At 39.5% G+C, this 23,873-nt stretch overlaps 1 protein-coding gene across 1 annotated transcript; it reads left to right on the forward strand.

The window, feature by feature from the left end:
* zgc:64106 (uncharacterized protein LOC393348 homolog) lies at positions 1 to 23,780 on the forward strand. The gene is made up of 6 exons (XM_047347257.1): positions 1 to 257; positions 5,711 to 5,950; positions 8,637 to 8,726; positions 8,870 to 9,058; positions 15,894 to 16,003; positions 23,387 to 23,780. Exons 1-6 carry the CDS (start codon positions 101 to 103, stop codon positions 23,564 to 23,566), a joined length of 966 nt encoding a protein of 321 aa, XP_047203213.1. The 5' UTR covers positions 1 to 100; the 3' UTR covers positions 23,567 to 23,780.
* The last annotated feature ends 93 nt before the right edge of the window (positions 23,781 to 23,873 follow it).

The following is a 23,873-nucleotide window of genomic DNA, read 5'->3' on the forward strand; positions in this document are numbered from 1 at the left end:
CTTCTTACTTGAACAGCGACCTACACTGCTGAAACTAGAAGCTGCTTCAGCATTCTTCTGTCACTTACTTTCTGACAACAGATCGACTCTGATTGTAAATATGTTTTTAATGGACATATTCTGCCATCCTCTCTGGGCAGCCTTATCTGCGCTGCTGGCTGTTGTTGTGCGCTTGCAGCGCAGAGCCCACTGGGATCCGCAAGCCTGCGCCGTGCGTCTCACAGGGAAGACTGCCATAGTAACAGGAGCCAATACAGGTCGGTCCACTTTACACATGGAGTCCTAATGGAGTCCTAATAGACTGCCTGGCTATAACTTATTTGGTCACTGTATGTAGGCTACTGCGGGCTATTTACAATGGAGAGGGTATTTTCCACGTCTGCGGGACACAACCATCAAGGGTTCATTTAAGTTTAGAACTGTGCATTTATTCACCTGTAATAAAATGGCATCACTGCTATTTTATTACAATATAATCCACTTACCATGGGTTGCTTCGTGTCAGGTCGCAGACAGAGAAAATGCGCATCCAGAATTAGATTTAGTGCAACACATGCTGTGCTGCTGAAGTCTTACAAGAGGGAGTTCAGTCAGTCAAGAATGCAAAAAAACAAAAACAAAATAGGCACTATACGTTATATACTTTATATTTGCCTAAATAACAGCTAAACGACAGCTAAACACGATGTTCTAAAACAAATGTTTCCATTTGTTAACAATCTCTTTATTATTATTAACATTATTAAAGACTTGCGAATTAGTTTGTAAATGTAAATTTTCAATAGTGGTTAAATCTAACAACATTTAACAGTAATTGATGTTGGTTGAGTAACCTATTTTTCTCGTCTATTGTGTGGGGTTAGTCACTAGTGTTATATTGCCCCCAGGAATATTTTATTGAATATTTAAAAAATAACTTTGCCCTTCTTCTAAACAACGTAAAACGCATTTGGCTGAAAAGGTGAACAGATGTCTACATAAAAGCCATCTTTCAACTTATTTTTGTTGAATGTTTATTTTCCCAGTTTTGGAGAGCATTTCGACTATGGACTCTAAAACAGAATAATTACTTCCACGTGTGCTGCAGCTTTAGCTTTTATTGATTTTTAAAAGGATTTTGCAGACACAGACTTTGGTGTTATTTCACTTTTGCAGTGAGAACAGGGGAGACGGTAACCTGGTCGGGACCACACTGCAAAGATTTAGCCAGGCTCCTTTCACATCGTTTACACTGTGAAACTGAATTATAGACACTCTAAAGTAGCAGGAGGTTTGTAACATTTACAGATATGTTACAGAGAAGCATTAAGCACACACACTGTAGTCACGTTGAAATTGAAATGACTGAATAATATTGCAAAACAATTCTAGCAATTAAAAATGCAATTCAAAGAAGAATTCAGTGTTTAGGTAGTTTCATTGAAGTTGTATATGTTATTTAAATATTAAAGTTTTTATAGAAAGATACTATCTTAGAAACTAAACTTTTAATTTGAAACTGCATTGTGAAACATGTAGTTCTAATTTTAACAAGCATTCTGGTCAGTCAAAAGCTTCTAGTTAAGACATTTAGATTTTTTAATGGTTAAAATGAGTTTGTGGTTCATTAAATGGGCTAACCAAGTTGGATTTTCCTATTTCTTGTTTAGGCAAAATATTTAAAAGAAACAAAATGCTAATTTTTCATCAATTTTCAACAATTATTATGGACTAAATAAAGACAAGGACTAGCTAACCCTAGCTAGACTTGGACACAAAATGTCCATTTCCATTGATTTTTAAGGGGGTTATATTGGGAATGAATACGTATCTCAATTTGATAAAAGTTAAATATTGCCATAAGGCATTGTGCTTGGGAAACATTCCGTGTTGGAGCAAGAATTTCTGTTTGTGTTATAAGGTAAGGTACGTTTATTTATATAGCGCTTTTCAGTAACGAGACACTCAAAGCGCTGTGTGTGTGTTATGATTTGGACTACCCTGGTCATGCTTTAGTTTTTGTCTTCTAGTTCAGGTTTTGTCAAGTTAGGTTTTTGGATTATGCTTTAGTTTCATGTTTTTCTAGTTATGTTTCTATTAGTTTGTATCCTTGAATTCCTGTTTTGCTCCAGTCACGTTTTGTTCTCTCCTGTCAATTAACTTTATTCGGTTCACCTGCACCATGTCAATCAGTCTTCCTGCTTCTCTGGTGTCATGCCCTATATATACTCTGCTCTTTGGTGTACACCTCGCAGAACCATTTGGATCATGTCACTTTGTTTTCTGCCAGTTCTTGTGGTTCATGCCAAGCCTTTCCATGCCAGTATTTGCCACCACCTTCTGAAGTAAGTTTCATTTATTAAATCAGTTTATTCACCTACCATCATGCTGCCTGCTCATCTGCATTCTGGGGTTCTCCGTTCCACCGCATTTGACAGTTTGTGGTTAAGCTAGTATGGCAACAGCGGTGATACTAATGTGAAAGTTGGAAGCAACCTGAGATTCTTAACCCAGAAGAATTCATTAACAGCACATCTTAGCTTCAGTTATCAAAGCAAAGGTTTACATTTATAATGTTTTTTTAACTGTTTCATTGTTTTAAAAAAATGTTTGGAGTATGATTAATTCAAGTGTCTTATAGTTCTACCCGGTCACAATGTGTACACTTTAAGCACCGCCAGATCTGTGAGGCTTGATGTTTTAATAACAAGCTGCTGTCTGAAAGAAAAAACTTGTAGGACCAGCTCTATCATGTGTTTTGTTTTTGTTTTTTTGTTTTTTTTTTTTACTAACTAATTCTGAAAACTAGTCCAGCTACAGTAAATCACAGCCATGACTAGCTACTGCACTAAAACAATAGCATTTTTCAGTTTTTGTTAAGGGATTATCATAATGGCAGGAACATTTAAGCCATGGTGCCCCTGAAAAAGCATTGCTTTATAAATTAATATACATCCATGCTCAATTGCTAACATTCAAAGATTATGGGAAAAGAGTGACCTCATTGACACAAAGATGGCCTTAAAACCCCTACTTTGCTGTATTTCAGATTGTTTCTGATCACTGAACTGCTTTAAGACATAACAAGAAAAACACTGAATGACTGCAAAACTTTTAACAATACTTTATAATAAAATAAATTTCAATGCCGTCCATATTGTATCACACTTTTGAATAAACTTGTGTTCAGTCAAAGCACCACAGCCTGTTTCAACTCAAAAATGTAATTTCTGTTTGAAGATAATTAATCTGATGTGTCAGTGAAGGCAAATGGATACACGGGGTGAACATCCTGTAGGCTTTTTCATCCTTAAGAAAAAAAGATGATCTTCTAACCTTACAAGGACTTTTTTGTAAAGTATAACCAAGCATGTGCTGTTATATTATGGCCTTTACAACACTGAGTCAACGGCACCATTGATAAAGAAATTACACAATCTTAAGTGTGCTCTACCTGAAGGTCATTTGGATAAGGGGCTAGATTACGATAAAGTGTGGTGCAAGTTAAGCATTCTCATGAGCTCTACTTGTCCTGCCGGGTTAATCAAGGTTTTCCTATCAGAGCTAACTATTGTAAATTTGTACCAAGTTCCATGTTTATAACTCTTGAAAGTGAAAAGTACTTTCCTCTAAGATTCACAGATGTGAATCCTTTTAACTATACTTGTCACAGATAACACCACTGTGTAGCTGAAGATCTGTGTTTACATTGTAATGTCAAGAAATTGTATTTGTTTGTTTTTTTGTTTAACAAATTACATACATGTGGTGTTGTCCTCAAAGTAAATACATTTAATTCGGATAACACTGTATCTCTTTAAGAAAACAGGGTTTATACGTCTACAAAATATATGGTTAAAGATTCAGCCTTCACCATCTCTGCTGCCTTTGAGCGCCAGCATTCACTTCACACACACAAATAGCTGGCACATAAATCTTATCTTCTTATTGATCTCCATAACCATTTTGGGCTGTTTGCGTCTTGGGTGAAGTCCTATAATCAAAGAGAGACCACAGCCACACAGAGAATAAAAGAGGAAATTCTGTGGGGTTTTTATGGCCCGTCTAACTGTGCTGTGCAGATTTTATTTAAGTTTGCAGACAAATGGACTTGCAGGCGTGCATACAGCTACAGTGTTTTCAAAATATTTAGCAAATAAAATATGAAAATTGTGGTATGCATTTGTATTCAACCCCCAAGTTAATGATTTGTTCAAAAGCACCTTTTGATGGAAATACTGCCGCAAGTCCTTTGGGGTGTGACTTCACCAGAAAGGCTGACATTTTTGCCAAAATAGCTCAACCTTTGTAAGACTGGATAGATTATCAGTTTTCTAGTGTTGCCACAGATACTCAACAGGATTTAGACTTTGACTGAGCTGTTATAGCACATAAATATGCTTTGTTCCACACCATTCTATTGTAGGCCTGGCTGTATGTTTAGGGTAATTGTTCTGATAAAAGGTGAACCTCAGCCCTGCTCTTAAGTGCGCCACTCCTAATGGGTTATCTAGCTCATTATAGCTCATGTTCTTTTTGTGTTTGGATGCAGAAACTGGAGAGAAATATAGTTTTGGTTTGTATTGCTACCAACAGTTAGTACCAAAGCCAATACCAAATCCCATTGCTTATTAGAGCACACTAAACTTGGCTGCTTGGGTGTGACATCATTCTCAGCTCCAACCTCGAAGGCACCATCAGTTTTATCCATCTTCCCATCAAATCTGACTAGATTCCTTCTTCATGGCGAAAAAAAGCATGATGACTTCTAATGGTTTTCCTTTAACAATGGCTTTCTTCTTGCCACTCTATAGGTTAGATTTGTGGAGAGCACGACTAATAGCTGTCCTGTTAGCAGGTTGTTAAACATGAGTTGCTAATCTCTAGAGCTCCTCCAGAGAAACCATGGGCCTCTCCACTGCTATAATTAAGGCCCTTTTGGCCAAGTCTGGCTGTTTTGATGGATGGCCATACAAGTTTGTTGTGGTTCCAGACGTATTTATTTTATAATGATGAAAGTGAAATGTTCAAAGCTTGGGATATTGATTTAACCTAAAAATGTTTTCAACTTCACCATAACTTTAACCCGGACCTGTCGGCTTTGTTCCTTGGTCTTCATGATGCTGTTTTTTTCCCTAATGTTCTTTATTAAACTTCTAAGGACTTCACAGAATAGCTGTATCTCTACTGAGATTGTATGAGATTGTATGGTGGATTCTTTTCTACTCTTCCAATTAGTTGACTTCTGAAGGCAATCTGTTGCACTAAGTTGAATTTAGGGGTATCAGAGAAAAGAGGGCAGAATACCAAATGCACAAACCTCCAACAAACCTCAAAACAATTTATCATTTTCCTTCTGCTTTACAATTTATGTTTAGCCTTGTGTTGGTCCATCACACAAAATCTCCAAAAAATTAATTGTCTGGATGTAATGTGACAGTTTGTGAATAAGTTCAAAGGGGAGGAATACTTTGGCAAGGCACTATATATAACGACTAACCATTGTTTCTATGTTTTCTAATAGATATCTTTGTTTAGGTGACAGTAAGTTTTTTTTTTGTTTTTTTTTTTAAAGCATTAGGATGTCATTAACTAACAAACTGAAATGCTTTTGGATTTTTTTTAAAAAGCCGCTTATTTTATTGTTTTTCATTATTTGACCTTTGCTTGACTGTTACAGCTTAAAAAATTTGATTTTATTATTTTTTTTTTTTTCCTGTCACTTTGCTAGGTATTGGGAAGTTCATCGCCTTGGACTTTGCACGCCGTGGTGCGCGGGTCATCCTGGCATGCCGAAGCGAGTCCCGGGGCAAAGCAGCCCTTAATGAAATCCAGCAGATTACCGGGAACCAAGACATCCATCTGCGCATTGTAGACGTCTCCTCGATGGACTCTGTCAGAGCGTTTGCAAAGAGGATCCTTGAGGAGGAGAAAGCACTCCACATACTCGTAAACAATGCGGCAGTATCAGGTGACGCAAGCCGTTTTAAAACCTAGAAATGAGAAGCTTTCCACTGCACAAGCCAAATCCATGTTTACTCCTGTTGGATTGGTCAATCACAGTCTCACAGCGGACTTTGTAACATTTGATAATGTGGACCCAGAACCAGCTGTTAACCAAAGTAAGCTTGGCTTCATATGAGTTAAGCAGGTCTGTGAAGCAATGAGTTAATGAAGGTGGAAAACCTCCAAAAGGCCTTTTGCTTTTTATGACCCATCTGTCAGGCATATGAAAGCAAAACTATGCAGCCTCCATTCAACAAAAAAGGGAAATACTGACGTTCACAATTTTAGGAATAAATGAATCCACTCAGTGACTGTAATTTTTTTAACTTGGCAAGAGCACTGCAGAGTAACAAATTAAATGAAAGTAGTTCTCTGTACCTCAACCTTTGTATTGGATGTCAGAGTTTGACTTTTTTTTCACCAGGATTCAGTTTGTTAGTTTGTTACTAAATGACAAAACACAGCTGTGAGTGAGTGAGGAAGGCTCCAGTTTGGAAATGTTTATTGGCAGCAGCAGGAAATCCCATTCAATCTTATATTCAGGGTCTGGAAAACACTGAAATTAAAACAGCTTTAAAAGCATGGATGGGAGGAGAAAGATCTGACTGTTAAATAAATGCGGGGATCAGTCAACACGGACTGAACCTCTGGATTGTTCGCCGGCATGTCTATACGTTTCAAAAATCCTGCAGTCGCTTCAGGATTTCTAGGGTCAAACTGATAGATCAGGAAAAAGTATGAATTAACCACATTGAAGATGACTTGAACCAGTCAATAAAGTCTTGCATGACCAGGCCACGATGCGGCTCGTCTTGCTTATCAGACACAATTATGACTCGACAACAAATATGATGATTTGATATGAAAGTATAAATATTTTTTCCATTTTTCTTTATTGCATTTTACCCTTGTTAAGGTTATTGTTATATAACAGTAACACGAAAATGGGAATAACACCATTTAGGCAGACCCCGTGGAGGAGAGCACAAACAGAAGAGCTGCATAAAAAGATCAAAAGATAGAAAGCCTTAATATCTCACAATGGCATTGAAAGAGGAAAGGTTGGTCTTTTTTTATTGTAGATGTTTAGGAAGTATCAAGGTCAACTCGTGCCTTCCAGAGTGGCTTGCAAAAGTAATCATACCCCTTGAACTGTTTCAGATGAACATTCCAACATTATATTTAAACGATCAAGATAAAATGTTATGTGATAGGCCAACAGAAAGTAGCACATGCATGTGAAATGGTTTTAAAAAATAAAAATCTAAAATGTGAGCGCAGCTTTTTATTCAGTCCACTTTACTCTGGTACCCTTAAATAAAATCCACAGCAACGATGTGGCATGATAAGTATTAACATATATTTAAAATAATACATACAATATAAACAAACTAAGCAAAAGTAACTAAAATAGAAATGAAAAAATAAACCACAAGATATAATTATACAGACCTAAAAACCAACTAAAAGCCAGACTGAATTTATGTGTCTTTAGTTTTTTCTTTTTAAAACATTACTCTAAGATTTGAACATCTCACGGTTCACTATTCTGTCCATCAAATCGAAAAAGTATGGCACAGCTACCAATATGGCCATCCACCTTAACTTGACGGGCTGTGCAAGGAGACTGCTAATCAGAGAGGCAATCGAGATGCCCATGGTAACTCTGGAGGAGCTACACAGAGCCACAGCTCAGGTGAGAGATTATATGAACAAGATAACTATTAGTCATACACTCTATTTTGATGTTTATGATAGTGTCAGGGACCAAACAGTAGAAACCTAAGACAAACAATAAATAAACCTAAACACCTAATTCACCCTTACAAATCATAACTACAACACAAATATAAAAACTAAGACATTCTGACACCAAACAGTTTTTAAACAATGCAGCTTTCAGAGTTTGACAGCTTCTCCAGAGTTAAGTCCCCTCTTTTCACCAGCCTGATGGCTTCCTCCACTTCTTGGTGTCACGTCATATTTGCTCCCCCCAGCTAGTTCCTTCCACCTCAGCAAAAGAAACAAACAATTAATAATCTGCACAAACATAGGCTGTTTACCAACTGTGTGCACCCAGCTTAGCAAACGTCCAAAATAATACAATAAAGTGCCATCAAACAAATATGATGTGGAGAAGAAACATTAAAATACTAACACTGTGAAATAGCTGGAGGAACCTCCACAATAGAGTGTCAAGAAAAATGCTGTTGTTAAGAGAAATCAATAAAAACTAACACTGCAAGTTACCATGAACACAGCATCTCCACTGTAATGGCTGCAGGATGTTGAGGAGATTCTTTTTTTTTAGCAGGGGCAGTGAACCTGGTCAAAGCTGATGGGAAGATGGACAGATCTGAACGCAAGGATTGATTTGAATCAAATCATATTCAAGTCCAGACCTAAATCTAACTGAGAATCTGTGGCAGGACAATCAAGTCTTACTGATCTAAAACCTTTTTTGAAAGATGTGTGGCATTAAAGAGAGATGTCAGGGAGATGCCCCAAAATAAATGCTTATCTGTCACATAAAATCCCATTAAAATACACTGAGGTCAGCAACTGGAAGGTGTAAAATATGGAAAGGATTAAGGTGTATGAATTGATATTTGTTTGCTGCACATGTTTTTACATCTAACCGTCGATGGCAGGTTTGCCCAGACAGATGACCAAAGATGGGTTTGAGGCTTCTTTTGCCACCAATCATCTGGGACCATTTCTGCTCACCAACCTGCTGCTGGGTAGGGATATGTATTTTCTCTGTAACAATATCATGGATAAGAAACTATTATTATACAGCTCATTTCCATGGAGGTAACCTCTAAATCTCCTTCGGTCTTCTTTATATTATTCGATCGCTCTCTGTGTTTGCTTTTTCCTCTAGACCTCATCAAGCGTTCCGCTCCGGCACGTATTGTTACTGTCAGTTCAGTAAACCACAAGAGGGGTAAAGTGGACTTCACCCACTTTCATGGCCAGAACCTTGTGTACCAAATGGATCAGGTCTACAATCACACCAAGCTGCACAACATCATCTGCACCAATGAACTGGCACGAAGGTTACAGGGCACAGGTAGGGTAAAGTTTGTTGCTCTATCAAAACGGAGCTTAATGATAATGTTACAGTTAATTTACTTGGAAAAGTGGATAATTGTGGGTTAAGACTTTTGTTTGAAATTATAATTTTAGAGTTTCATGTAGCATTTTTAACACTGTCAAACACACAGTGGGATTAGTTTATAAATATTTTCCCACTTTCTTTGTCCTGCTTGCTCAAAATGTGCTGAGTTGAATAATGATGGAGCTGAGGCCCCAAACACATGCAACGCAGCACCATGATGAGTTTCAGATGCAAGAAACCATAAATACCTTTCCACTATTTTGATTGCCAGTCATTGCACTCAACATCTGTAAAATACTTGTGGATCAGGGGTATCTAAAGTGGCAGGGGCCTTTGCAGCTATTGACTTTGTGCTGTCCACGACTGCAGCTCTTGAATGATATTGCCCAACAAAAGACCAACAAAATAGAAAACAATTAGCCCTAAAAACATGCAAGGCCCTTTTTGTGTTTAGGATCTACAGGGGTTGGACAATGAAACTGAAACACCTGTCATTTTAGTGTGGGAGGTTTCATGGCTAAATTGGGCCAGTCTGGTAGCCAGTCTTCATTGATTGCACATTGCACCAGCAAGAGCAGAGTGTGAAGGTTCAATTAGCAGGGTAAGAGCACAGTTTTACTCAAAATATTGAAATGCACACAACATTATGGGTGACATACCAGAGTTCAAAAGAGGACAAATTATTGGTGCACGTCTTGCTGGCGTATCTGTGACCAAGACAGCAAGTCTTTGTGATGTATCAAGAGCCACGGTATCCAGGGTAATGTCAGCATACCACCAAGAAGGATGAACCACATCCAACAGGATTAACTGTGGACGCAAGAGGAAGCTGTCTGAAAGGGATGTTCGGGTACTAACCCGGATTGTATCCAAAAAACATAAAACCACGGCTGCCCAAATCACAGCAGAATTAAATGTGCACCTCAACTCTCCTGTTTCCACCAGAACTGTCCGTCGGGAGCTCCACAGGGTCAATATACATGGCGGGCTGCTATAGCCAAACCTTTGGTCACTCATGCCAATGCCAAATGTCGGTTTCAATGGTGCAAGGAGCGCAAATCAGAATCAGAATCAGAATCAGAATCAGCTTTATTGCCAAGTTCGTACATACAAACAAGGAATTTGACTCCGGTACACTTTGCTCTTTGGTTTTGTTTTTGTATTACAGTATATACATATTTACAATGTACAATATACACATATATAATAAAAAGGTGCATTTGCAACATCTGTATGCTGTTGTTTTGTCCTCTATTGAATGTTCAACAGAGAAACAGCCTGGGGGAAGAAACTGTCTCTGTGGCGGCTGGTTTTAGTGAACAGTGCTCTGTAGCGGCAGCCTGAAGGTAAAACTCTGAACAGTTTATGTGCAGGGTGTGTGGGGTCTGCAGAGATTTTAGCAGCTCTCTTGAATGATGGCAGTGTAGAAGATAACCAGCAGCTCCCGTGGAAGGTTGAACTTCTTGAGTTGCCTCAGGAAGTACAGTCTCTGCTGGGCCTTCTTTCGAACAGTGTCTATGTGTGAAGACCATCTCAGGTCCTCAGAGGTGGTGGTTCCTAAGAACCTGAAGTGGTCCACGGCCGATACAGTGTTGTTGAGGATGGTGAGGGGGGTGTATGGGGGTGGTGTTCTCCGAAAGTCCACCACCATTTCCACAGTCTTGAGTGGGTTGAGTTCAAGGTTAAGTTCTGACTGCACCAGTGTACCAGCCGATCCACCTGCTGTCTGTATGCAGACTCATCACCGTCCTGGATCAGACCAATGACAGTGGTGTCGTCTGCAAACTTAAGGAGTTTCACGGACGAGTCCGATGAGGTGCAGTCATTTGTGTACAGGGAGAAGAGGAGTGGGGATAGAACACACCCCTGGGGGGCACCAGTACTTATTAATCTGGTTCGGGAGAAGATGCTCCCCAGTCTCACCTGCTGCTGTCGGTCCGTCAGGAAGCTGTTGATCCACTGACAGGTGGAGGTTGGGACTTTGAGCTGGGTGAGCTTCTGGTGGAGGATGTCTGGTATGATGGTGTTGAAGGCCGAGCTGAAGTCTACAAACAGGATCCTGGCGTACGTCCCTGGGTGGTCGAGGTGTTGCAGGATGAAGTGTAGACCTAAGTTAACAGCATCATCTGCTGACCTGTTTGCTCGGTAAGCAAACTGCAGGAGGTCCAGCAGGGGGCCTGTGATGTCTTTCAGGTGCTTCAACACCAGCCACTCAAAGGACTTCATGATCACAGACGTCAGGGCTAGAGGCCTGTAGTCATTTAATCCTAGGATGGTGGGTTTCTTGGGCACCGGGATGATGGTGGATCGTTTGAGGCAGGAGGGGACCTCACATGTCTCCAGTCACTTGTTGAAGATCCTTGTGAAGATCGGAGCGAGTTGATGTGCGCAGGCTTTCAGGCATGATAGGGAGATGTTATCAGGTCCTCCAGCTTTCTTTGTTTTCATGCACTGAAAGAGCCTATTTACATCTTCCTCTGAGATCTTTAGTGCAGGCAGAGGATCTGAAGGTAGGGGGTTGGTTACTTTGTGGGAAGAACTTGTTCCTGAATGGGATGCGGAGGGGATGATTTGAGGTGTGAATGGCTTCTTGTCATGTCTGCAGTAGAAGCCATTCAGACGGTTGGCCAGAAGATGACTCTGTTCAAGATGGGTGGGGGGGGCTCCTATAGGCAGTCAGGTTTCTCAGACCGGTCCATACAGCTGAAGTGTCACCAGTAGAAAGGCTGTTCTTCAGCTTCTCACTATAGCTTCTCTTAGCTGCTTTGATCTCCTTTGTAAGTCTGTTCCTGGCCTGTCTGTACCGCACCCAATCTCCACTGCTGTGAGCTTCTTCCTTTTCCCTGCGCAGATTTCTGAGGTGTGGAGTAAACCATGCCTTGTTGTTCCCAAAGGTGCAGAAGGTCTTGGTCTGCACACACATGTCCTCACAGAAACTGATGTATGATGTCACCACATCAGTTAGTTGGTTGAGGTCAGTGGCTGAGGTTTCAAAAACAGTCCAGTCTGTGCATTCAAAGCAGGCCTGTAGCATCTGCTTTGATTCCTCAGTCCACTTCTTAACAGTGTGAACCTTGTGTTTGGAAGCTCTTAGTTTTTGTCTGTAGGTTGGGATGAGGTGGATTAGATAATGATCCGAAAAACCCAGAGCAGCCCTGATAACAGCATGATATGAGTCCTTTAAAGCTGTGTAACAATGGTCCAGTGTGTTTTTGTCTCTGGTGGGACACTTAATATGCTGTCTGTATTTGGGGAGTTCATTGGAGAGGTTTGCTCTGTTAAAATCTCCCAGTATTATGATGAAAGAGTCCCGTGTATTTTTTTCTCCACGTCTGTAATCAGCTCAGCAAGATGTTTTTCCGCGGCAGAAGTGCAGCCATGCGGTGGAAAATATGAGCCGATTATTATAAACGAGGAAAACTCTCTCGGTGAATAAACGGTTTACAGATTATGGAAAATGACTCCATTTTGATGAGTCCACCTTTACTGTTTTTCCCACATCCGGGAGAGTTACGGTGTGGAGAAGCCCCAAAGAAGCGTACCACCCAGACTGTTGCATGCCCAGAGTGAAGCATGGGGGTGGATCAGTGATGGTTTGGGCTGCCATATCATGGCATTCCCTTGGCCCAATACTTGTGCTAGATGGGCGCGTCACTGCCAAGGACTACCGAACCATTCTTGAGGACCATGTGCATCCAATGGTTCAAACATTGTATCCTGAAGGCGGTGCCGTGTATCAGGTTGACAATGCACCAATACACACAGCAAGACTGGTGAAAGATTGGTTAGATGAACATGAAAGTGAAGTTGAACATCTCCCATGGCCTGCACAGTCACCAGATCAAAATATTATTGAGCCACTTTGGGGTGTTTTGGAAGAGCGAGTCAGGAAACGTTTTCCTCCACCAGTATCATGGCCACTATCCTGCAAGAAGAATGGCTTAAAATCCCTCTGACCACTGTGCAGGACTTGTATATGTCATTCCCAAGACGAATTGACGCTGTATTGGCCGCAAAAGGAGGCCCTACACCATACTAATAAATAATTGTGGTCTAAAACCAGGTGTTTCAGTTTCATTGTCCAACCCCTGTACATGATTTACAGATTCATTTTCTACAAAAATCCACCTACACTGTGTACACAATTGTTAGGCAAGGGAGCATTCTAGCCATATCATGATTTTCATGCATGTTTTCTAACTCCAAATTGCATAAACTAGAATGCTTATTGGATTTAAGGCTATTAGGTGATGTGTATTATGTAATGAGAAACGGTATTAAGGAGATCAACAGTTTTTGTCAAGGTGTGCATAATTAGGCCGTTTCTATTCCTCTGGCAAAATGCGGCAAAAATGTTTCAGGGAAAAGTCTGCATCTTCAAGAACACTATGATTTTAATGCAGGACATTGGTCCATCACACGCAGCGAAGTATTCAACCGAGTGGCTAACTCATCTTTAAAGGTGAAAGAACAGACGTTTCACCCTTCCTCGCCTGAGTTAAAACAAGTTATTGAGAACTTATGGGTGTTTCTTAAACAGCAGATATACAGTGAAGTAAACCAGTACAACTCTGACAGCATCTGGGAGGCAGTGGTTGCTGCTTAAATATTAGAAACTGGCAGACTCCATCCAGGGAAAACATGTGACTGTGAGTTCCCATTACAAAAAACAGTCAATCTGTCATAGTATTAAGTCGTTTTCTGGCCCACAGGCAGGGAATCACCAGGAGACTGATAATAGTTTTATTGAACAGGCTGAATGAGCAGTCTGATCCAGGTGGGGTTGCTTTCAGCAGGGAAAGGAGAAACTGAGAGGAAGAGTGGTAAGAGGGCTTGGCTTTGAGGTGTAGTAGATCAGATTGGAGCCAGAGGAGGGTTTCCAGGTTCTGAAGCAGGTCTGTGTGTAAGCAATTCCAAGCAGGTAATACAGCGTTGGAGGGCGGACAGGGTTTTGCTGGAGAGGGAGCCCAGAGGAAGCCAACCGTTTAATCTGATCAGCAGGGTTTGCACAGAGTGGGTAAACTAGAGAATCCAGGAAGCATCAAGAGGAAGCATCCAGACAGGAGGTTAAAGGTAACCTTGAAAAACCGGTAGACAGCTATTCATTAGCTGGAGCTTGAAGACACAAGAAAATAACAAAGAGACAGGCATAAGGCTAGAGGTACCACATAGGATGACACTCGTCATTGACTGATCAGCAGCCAGCTCCTCCTAAGCTCTCGCTGAAGAGCTCCTCCAGGAAACCTGCAGCTCAAGAGAAGAGAGGACAAAACACATACAGAAACCACACAAAAGATCCTTGACACAATCATATAAGAATCAGTAAAATATAAAATAGTAATTTTAAAAGGAAAAGGCAATAAATTAAATCATATTAAAAGAAAAATGATCGGTTGTTGTCATATGTGCTGATATGGTGTTACTTTTTTTTTCTAGATTTCATAACTGGAAACATCATTAGTGAACTTGTTAAGGCACTGATCCCATTGGAGATGATACAGCTCTACCTTAATAGTCAGCCTATTAGGAAAGCTGCAACCTGCCTGAAAGAAGTGTGCCACAAGACTGATGTTAGTTCAGAAGGGGTTCTCCATTGTTTGATAAGAATATTCCTCCACAACTTGAGGACAGTCTGAGTCCAGTCAGCAAATGGAGGAGAAAGATGGCCCAGTACGATAAGGGGACCTAAAATAAACAAAGTAGGAGAAAAAAGAAGATTTTGACCAGTAACTGTTGTGTGTTGGTTTGTAAGTCAGACCAAAAATCTTGAATATTGCGGCAACTTCAGGCCGTATGTACCAGGGTCTAGTTCTCCTACTGAAACCTCCAACACTCATCCTGTCCAATACCACAGCTCTATGCAAACTGGGAGGGGTCAAATAATTTCTCTTTAGAAGTGAATCAGCTCAGTACTCAATTCCTTAATAGTTTTCTCCCATTCCTTACTGTTTCATCTCATGTTGAGTGTTTTTTCCTTGATTGTTTGCATCTGACCTGCTGGGACCACAGATGTAAATTAACCTTTTGACTTATTCTGGCATTTTAACAAATATTTACTAATATACATTGTCCTTTTAAAATAAAAAATAAGACAAAATATTAAATAATTCTGCAATTCAACAGTTTCTGCAAATGAAACCCCTAGGTCAGCTTCCCAGATTGATCTAAGGGTACAGCTAGCTGCAAGTATGGGAGAAGGATACTCCAACTTCAATGATTTTAAAAACTGAAATAGGGTGCCATAGTTGGAATTTATTGTGAATTTTTCTCAAATCCATACAGGGTCAAACAAATATACAAATACAGGTTTAAATATGTGCATAGATTAGCATGTTGCAGAGATAAACCAGGAACTTTCTGCAGCCCTGAGCATGGTCCTGCATTTACAGTTCTTGCATGATGGTGCTAGCATGGTGGTTGCAGCATAGTGCTGTGGGGGATTTTAACTGCCAACAGTACTGGTGCATTGCACAAAGTGTTAAAATATAATATAGAAAAAGGACAACCTCCTAGTCCTAATTCTTTAATCTCACCTCAAACCAACTGCAAGACTGATTTGTGAGGGAGCCCCAGGAAACCGACCATTTTAAATTAGCTCTACCATGTTACAAAAAGAGTGTATAAAGTAAATAAATATTAAGTCAGAAGGATGCCAGGCCCTTGCCAGTGACTAAAACAACTGTCATTTTTCAACTTGCTAAATTACATTTGACAAATTTGTTGCAGTCCAAACTTTCATATAATCTGAATTGGTGATCTGAGTTTACCTATTTTTATGTCCTAACAGGTGTCACCGCCAACTCCGTCCACCCGGGCGTTGTCATGACTGAGGTGATGCGATATTATCCGTTCTGGGTCCGTTATCCTTTTAACCTCATTGGGTTTTTCTTTTTTAAGGTGAGAGCATTTTTCATTGTTTCCATGCACAGTCACTCCCACAACAATTTAAAAACATTAAAACAATGATTTAGACCCTGTTGTTGTTCAACAGTCTCCTACTGTTACACCGAGGTCTCTCAGACCCATCGCACAAACCAAATTTACCATAAATTGGGTGAAGCTGAAGTCACTCCGAAATTACATACATGAAATGAAGAACATGTGGTTCCATTATGACATTTAAATTTGTTTTACATCCAGATCACATTTTATAAGCATTTAGATATATTTATTTTATTTATTTAAGATTTATTTGTGTATAGTTTGTTACAATCACATTTTGAAATCATTGTAAAGATATCGTCCCCAGTCACGTCAAAGCTCAGAAAGTGGAGGCTAGCCACAATTAGTTCTGTGCTCAAACAACAAATTCACAGTGATCGTAAGAGTAGATAAAACATTATTTTAATAAAATAACATTTTAAACAATGATTTTCTGAACTAGAAATCCACCTTTTTGGATAATTGATTCTTAATGTTGTTTAATTAGCTATCCCCATTTTAGTAAAATAATATTTAGGGAATATTATTTGCTGCCTTAGAAATCAAATAATGTTTTGAACAATTAATCTTAATGTTTTAACTACCCATCACACCTCATGCTAGTTCGACCCGCGTCAGGCATGCAGAGCTGTGGTTTTGAAGCCTACTTCTGTCGTGGGGTAAACCGCTTCAATTAAGGAACTCTATGACATCACGGGGATTCCAGTTGTGACTCCTCCTTCCTGGGCTGAGCTAACAGAATAGGTTAAGGCTGTGTAGTATGTATTCAAAGTTTTTACCAGTCCCTTTGTGTACGTTTTAGTCCATGTTTCATCCCATTGCTGGGGCACAACAGGATATCTGGAATAAATCAAGTCCAAGGATACCAGACAGTAATTATATAGAGTAAAACAGAACTTTGACTGGCTGTAAGATTGCACAATGAATGGTTGATGTTTATTCAAAGGAAAAATTAAGTTGAAACAGATGAGAAGAAAAGGAGAGACAATCAACAGTGTATATAAACAGTCTATTAACTCTGTGAGATTATACCTCTGACAATTTTTAAAGTAGTTAGCTCAGCTTCTTAGTACAGCATGAGATCCACTGAATCATCCTATACATCTTTGTTATACTATACATCTTTAGTATATAGACAATGTCATCCTTCACAACTGCTGTTGTTGTAAATGACTTGGATGTATTTACATGTTAGAGGGGGTGCATGTGGTGTAGAGGTAGAGCATGTGCGCCATATCCAGAGGCTATGAGTTTTTGAAGCAGCCCCTGGGACTTCTGCTGCCTGTATTCCCCCCTTCTCTCTCTGCCCATTTTCTGCATGTATGCTGTAAAATGAAGGCCCCTAGAGCCACAAAAAATAATAATAAAAATCTAAGGAGTTCACATGTTCCCTCTGGGTATTCCAGCTTCCTCCCACAGTCCAAAAACATGCCTGTTTGGTTAATTCAATTCAATTCAATTCAATTCAGTTTTATTTATATAGCGCCAATTCACAACACATGTTGTCTCAAGGCACTTCACAACAGTCAGGTACATACATTCCAATTAATCCTAACAATTGAACAGTGCAGTCGGAGTTAGCTTTTTATTCAAATTGGATAAAAAGTTTTTCTATCTAAGGAAACCCAGCAGATTGCATCCAGTCAGTGACTTGCAGCATTCCCTCCTCCTGGATGAGCATGTAGAGACAGTGGACAGTCACTGGCGTTGACTTTGCTGCAATCCCTCATACTGAGCATGCATGTAGCGACAGCGGAGAGGAAAAACTCCCTTTTAACAGGAAGAAACCTCCAGCAGAACCAGGCTCAGTGTGAGCGGCCATCTGCCACGACTGACTGGGGGTTTGAGAGAACACAGCAGAGACAAAAAAGAACACAGAAGCACTGATCCAGGAGTACTTTCTATGGGAAGGAAACGTAAATGTTAATGGATGTAGCTCCTTTAGTCGTTTCACCTAGAAAGAAAGAACAGATCAACTCTGAGCCAGTTTTCATGGTTAGAGTCTGAAAGAGAGCACATATAATTAGTTACAGTAAAAGCTCAGACAATTAAACACTAAAAGACAGGGCTATGTGGATCATCGGTAGAGGGTGAGCATTAAGTTGTTGCCAGCAGAAGCTCGGACGATTCCCCTCTCCAGAAAGGTGTCACAGGTAGACACAGAGTCAGGCCAGGTGTAGCTTCTAGGAAGAGAAAAGAGAGAACAAGGTTAAAAGCTGAAATAACAGCAAACAAAGCAAAATTGGAGAGTAGTGTGAGAATGTAGCGAAGAGGGTGAAAGTGGTCATTATGTCCTCCAGCAGCCTAAGCCTATAGCAGCATAACTACACAGATAGTTTCAGTTCAGATTATTTAGTTAAGCGGCGCTTATTTACAACAATGTCGTCTCAAGGCACCTCACAAAGGGTCCCACTGATGGTCATTGTTATACTAAAAACCACAATGATTGGGATACCTCCCTCTGTCAGACTGATTATAACCATTGGAAAAGAGAAGGGGTCAGACAGGTAGCAGAAATGGAGGGTGTGTTTGCACCTCAACCATAACTGAGCCGGTTTAGGCTGAACCTGACTCCCCCTTACTCCAACCAACAGGGAGGGAAGAAGACGGAGGTCAAAAATAAGGAAGATAGCTCAGTATAACCTAAGCCTCTCTAACTATAAGCTTTATCAAAAAGGAAAGTTTTAAGCCTAGCCTTAAAAGTAGACAGGGTGTCTGCCTCACGGATTAAAGCTGGGAGCTGGTTCCACAATTAATTGGTCTCTCTAAACTGTCTTCAGATGTGAATGGGTGTGTGCATGGTTGTTTGGCTTTCATGTCTCTGTGTTGCCCTGCAATAGACTGGTGACCTGTCTAGGGTGCACCCTGCCTCTTGCCTTTAGATTGTTGGCGATAGGCACCAGCTCCCCCCGCAACCCTGTGCGGAAGAAGTTAGTATAGAAAATAGATGGACTTTACTCTGATTCCCCTAAACTCTGGTGCAACCAATCCCCTTCAGACGTCATCTACAAATACAGGACATGTGTATTTTTGTTTTCTGATTTTAATCTTTAATCCTTTTTCTTCCACTTCACAATTTTACACCACTTTATGCTGGCCTGCCATTTGATGGCATACTGGACATTTAAGGTTGGTTTTTACAGTTTAGTAGCTGCCAAAAAGATGCACCTGGTATTAATATATTGCAGATGGGCCTGGGCTGCACAACTTAAAGAGAAGCACAAGCACAGTACAAGCACACTGAATCCTGGCAGCCTCAGCAATGTCTGGCAACTAAAACAAACAACCCAAAATTTCCTAAGAAAACAGCTGGACAGAGGGTCATTTTGTCAGGCTTTGTGAAGAAACATTATAATATGAGCCATATTTGCAGCTCACAAGCAATAACATGAAAGTTAAGCAAGCTGTGTTATAAATAAATATGCTAGCTTGCATTTGTTTCCGAATTCCTTTGGTGTGTTCATGGTTGAATAATTTTTCTTCTAAATTTTGAGGCAGTAGCAGAATGGTTATTACATCGTCAACTCCCTTTTAAGTAGTTCTGCTCATTATATAATTTATCTGACCCATAGAGTTGTAGGGATTTTTTATCCTTCTGTTTTGCTAATTAAAATATTAGAAAACCCTTGACTATAAATTAGGAACTACTCCAAATTTAAGCTTGTAATTACTGGCAAATATTTCCCATGTACAGTAATTTTGAAACTGAATTATTCTTATTTTCCTTATGGTTATACTTTCTGTTTTATACCTTTTACATACCAGTAAAACACAATTATCTACTGCTTAATGAGAGTTTAAATGAGGTAATCTGTGTTTTTCTTATTCAAGAGAAAATAACAGCTTGAAACCATCCTCCTCTGCTGTATTAGCCTCTCACATCTTTATAAAGAGTTTTGACTCAATCTTCTTTACAAAAATGCTTCAGTCACACCACAGCATTTCAGTCTGGATGAGTGTTGGACTTGGACTGGCCAATGGCTTTCTTTTTGAATACTTCTGCTATAATTGAGCTGAACTGATCGGGATTTCCTGCTGTGTGACGCAATTGCAGCCGAGCTTAATGCTTCAGATAGATGTTCTCACTCACCCTTCGAGTGTTTTGATTAACTCATCTTTATAGAAGAGAAACGTGTTTCATTTCTTAACACATCACATCTACTTGTCTTATTAAGCCTTTAATCTATAACTCTCCACACATCATTTAAAATGTAAATCCAAAATTACTCATACACCAAGCAGAATTACGTTTGAGGCTACTCGGCGTGGAACGCCGAACACACACACACACACACACACACACACAAAGGTAAAAGCAGATAGAAAATAATAAAGTAATTTTAATCCAAGGTGTACATAAAATTCACACACCAGCAATGATAACTTATACAGTTGAGCCCCAAATGATTCACACCCTGGCAAGTTTATTAACATCTTTCTTTTGACTAGTAGTAAAATTACCGTTTTGGAGTGGCCTAGCCAGAGTCCTGACTTGATTCTATTGACGGAGCTGAAGATTAGGGTGATGGCAGAGAGGCCTTCCAACCTCAAAGATCTGTGGCTCATCACCAAAGATAAATGATGAAAATACAACTCAAAATCTGCAAAAAGCTGCTCAGCAATTATAACAAAAGTTTGACTGCTGAAATGCTGATAAGGGTTTTACTTTGTATTATTGCGGAGGTATAAATAATTTTCAACGTCCCATTTCTTTTTATAAAATGTACAAAAAAAACACATTGTTTTTACTATACTGCCAGGGGTATTAATTATTTTAGGCTTAACCTTAATTTGTTGTAAACAGAAGAAAATACACACTTAATCTGGGAAGAATAAATCCCATTGTCACAATCATTTCATGAGAAGAGGAAAAAAACATTTTAGAATAAATTTATGGGCATCAGTGTGTTTGTAAACCTTTGGTTTGGGGTTTATCTTTTACCTCAAACAACTTTCACACATTACAAATCTTAGCGCTGTCCCTGTATAGTTCCTACTCTGGAAAGGAGAGGCAGTCTGTTGTATTTATTGTGTTGTAGCTCAGACAAAATGCTGTAGAGGACATCATGAATGACTAGGTCACATTTTAAATTTTAAGTTCACTAAACCTCTGCTACCTTCTGAGTAAAAATCCATACCTAATTTAAAACTGTGGCTTTCATCCAACGTTTCAATGGATGAGGACAGTTTTTTGGGGGGGGGGTTGCCCTTATTAACAAACACGACAAACTGATAAAGTGCCAGTCCTGTTGTACCACTGTTTTAAAAGAGTTGTCAGGGTGATAGTACTTGAAAAACAAAGTACTTCCTGAGGTGGGGCTTTTTGTAAAAAAAAAAAAGATAATAAAAACCACTGTAGCAGCCCATGAAGCTGATAGAACTCTGTTTTTAAAGAGATGGTTTACACTGGCTGAAACTGCCATATTGTTTATCTGAGATTGTCAGAATTAAGAGGATGTGCTTATGTTTTAGCCTAAAGTTATGTATCACAATTGCTTTTAATGGTGTACACAATCCCTGTTAAAATGGTTGCTTTTGTGATGTGAAAAAATAGATCTGATAAATAAATTCAAAATTCTTCTGAAATAGTGTGGCATTTATTCTGTACAATTCAAGTGCAAAAAATAAGACAGAAATGGGCTAAACTGAAAAAAATAAATATATGCCAGGATTGACAGCTTTTTTGATAGGAGTCTATCAGAATCCCACATCCTGACTTTTCAATTTCTATTAATTTTACCTTGCAAAGGTTCTCCAGAATCTTTGGACATCTCTTGTCCACATCCCATTTTCCAATGGCCATTGCAAGACTATTAGTTTCCCGCTCATAAAGTCATTCTTTTGTTGATTTGGATGCACTCCTGGGCTCAAAGTGATGCTGCAAAATTAAATCCCTTCCCATCCTCAACTGTGAAGGTTTTGGGTTAAAACCAACTGTTGTTTGGAACTATTCATGACTTTGTCCACCTTAACAAATAGTCTTGTTCCTCTCAATGAAAAGTTACCACAGAGCATGATGCTGCCACCATCATCCTTCACTGTGTGTATGGTGTTCTTTCAGTGACCTGCAAATAGCCAAAGGCTTGTGTTTTTAAATTAAAAGATTATAAAACATTATCCCACCAGGTTTTTTAAGTTTTTTTGATTTGGATAATAAAGACTCGACTTACCCTCAAACTTCGAGCTTCAGGAGTTCTTCCCCACATTTTGGTCCAACAAAAACCCACACTATGACACCTATGCTGAGACATATGGAGAATACAAAAGATTTTTCTCACATAATGAAGACAGCCAATCCTTGTTGGAACTTCCTACAGCTCCTTCAGTGTTGCTGTTGCCCTCTTGGCAGCCTCACTGACTAATGTCAAAGTTTTTGCATCAAGTTTAGAGAAAACCCAGTTGGTGTAATGTTCCTGTTGTCCCATAGTTTCTCCAATTGTAATTATTGCCTTTACTGTGGCATGGTGGCATTTATTAGTTAAGGTTTCAGTCCAACTTTCCTTTCATTTTCTTATCCATCATTCTACTCTCTTTGTTTTTTATTTACCTTTATGTCACTGTAATGTACTTCGCCTATTATGTTTCTTTTTTTTTCTTCATATGAAACACTTTGAATTGTCTTGCTACTGAAATGTGCTATATAAATAAACTTGCCTTGCCTTGCCTTGGTGTATATATATCACTCTGAATTTTCTCAATACCCTCAAGCAGATTCATTTGATCCTTTTAGAAAAAGGATACAAATGAGCAAAGGTAAGGAAATCCAAGTAGAACAATTGAACTTTGTTTCAGCTTCATCAGATTCTTGATAATAGCTGGAAGGTGTGAAGTGAAGAAGACTGAAAGCTGAAACTGAATGTATTTCAAGTATCGGTCTCTTTGATGTAAAAACATCTTTCCATCACAGAAATCTGGTATTTTTAAATAGAGGAGTATTTTGTCAAAATAAAATGAAAAACAAAAATATAAAAATATAAATTCTTGTTTTGTCAGATCACAGTGATTTCTCAGCGTAAAAACTACTATAATCCAAAAGAAGTGGCTCTTTACTCCTCTTTTAACGCAGAAAACACTTATCTGGAAGATGTCTGTTTCAACAAAAACAGCCAATGCAAAACAGTTAATTATGAGATCATTCTATCTCTTGGACAAGTCTAAATTTAAACCTTTTGATATCTGTGATAGGTATCAGGCTCAACAAGTATCAGACACTCATCAGGGTAGAGATTACACCTAACTTCCTGGCTGCATATTTGCACCTGTCCTCAGATATCTACCTGTAGGGTTTATCTACTGCACAGTCACACTAATTCTCCACTGGCTTTGTCTCCCTCACAGTCACCAGAAGAGGGTGCAGTGAGCCCGATCTACTGCGCCATGTCCGAGGAACTGGAAGGGGTAACTGGGAAGTATTTTGACAGCGACTGTTCCCTGGTCCTTCCTGCCCCCTTGGCTCGAGACGCTGCTCTCGCTGTAAAGGATTTTGAGATCTGCGAGAGGCTGACTTCAAAGCTCTAAAGCAACAAGGACTGAGAACCAGAAATATTGTGAAATAATGTCGGGAGTTGGAACCTTTTGAACAGTTTTTGTCATGATTTCCTGCCAGATGACCTGCAATGATTGTTTTACTAATTCATTCAAGCCCAATGTTTCCCATGATGTTTCTTAATTCTGATCACCTTTGACACATTTTTCCTAACTTTGAGTAAGTAAACAATCACATCAGATTACATCTGAAAGCAATTATGGAAAATCTTTCAGCAAAGAGTTGCAACATTTATGGGAGATGCTGACGCTCTTCACCTGAAGAATTACACCAGAACAT

Source organism: Girardinichthys multiradiatus, chromosome 20 (genome assembly GCF_021462225.1).
Source record: "Girardinichthys multiradiatus isolate DD_20200921_A chromosome 20, DD_fGirMul_XY1, whole genome shotgun sequence".
NCBI lineage: Eukaryota > Metazoa > Chordata > Actinopteri > Cyprinodontiformes > Goodeidae > Girardinichthys > Girardinichthys multiradiatus.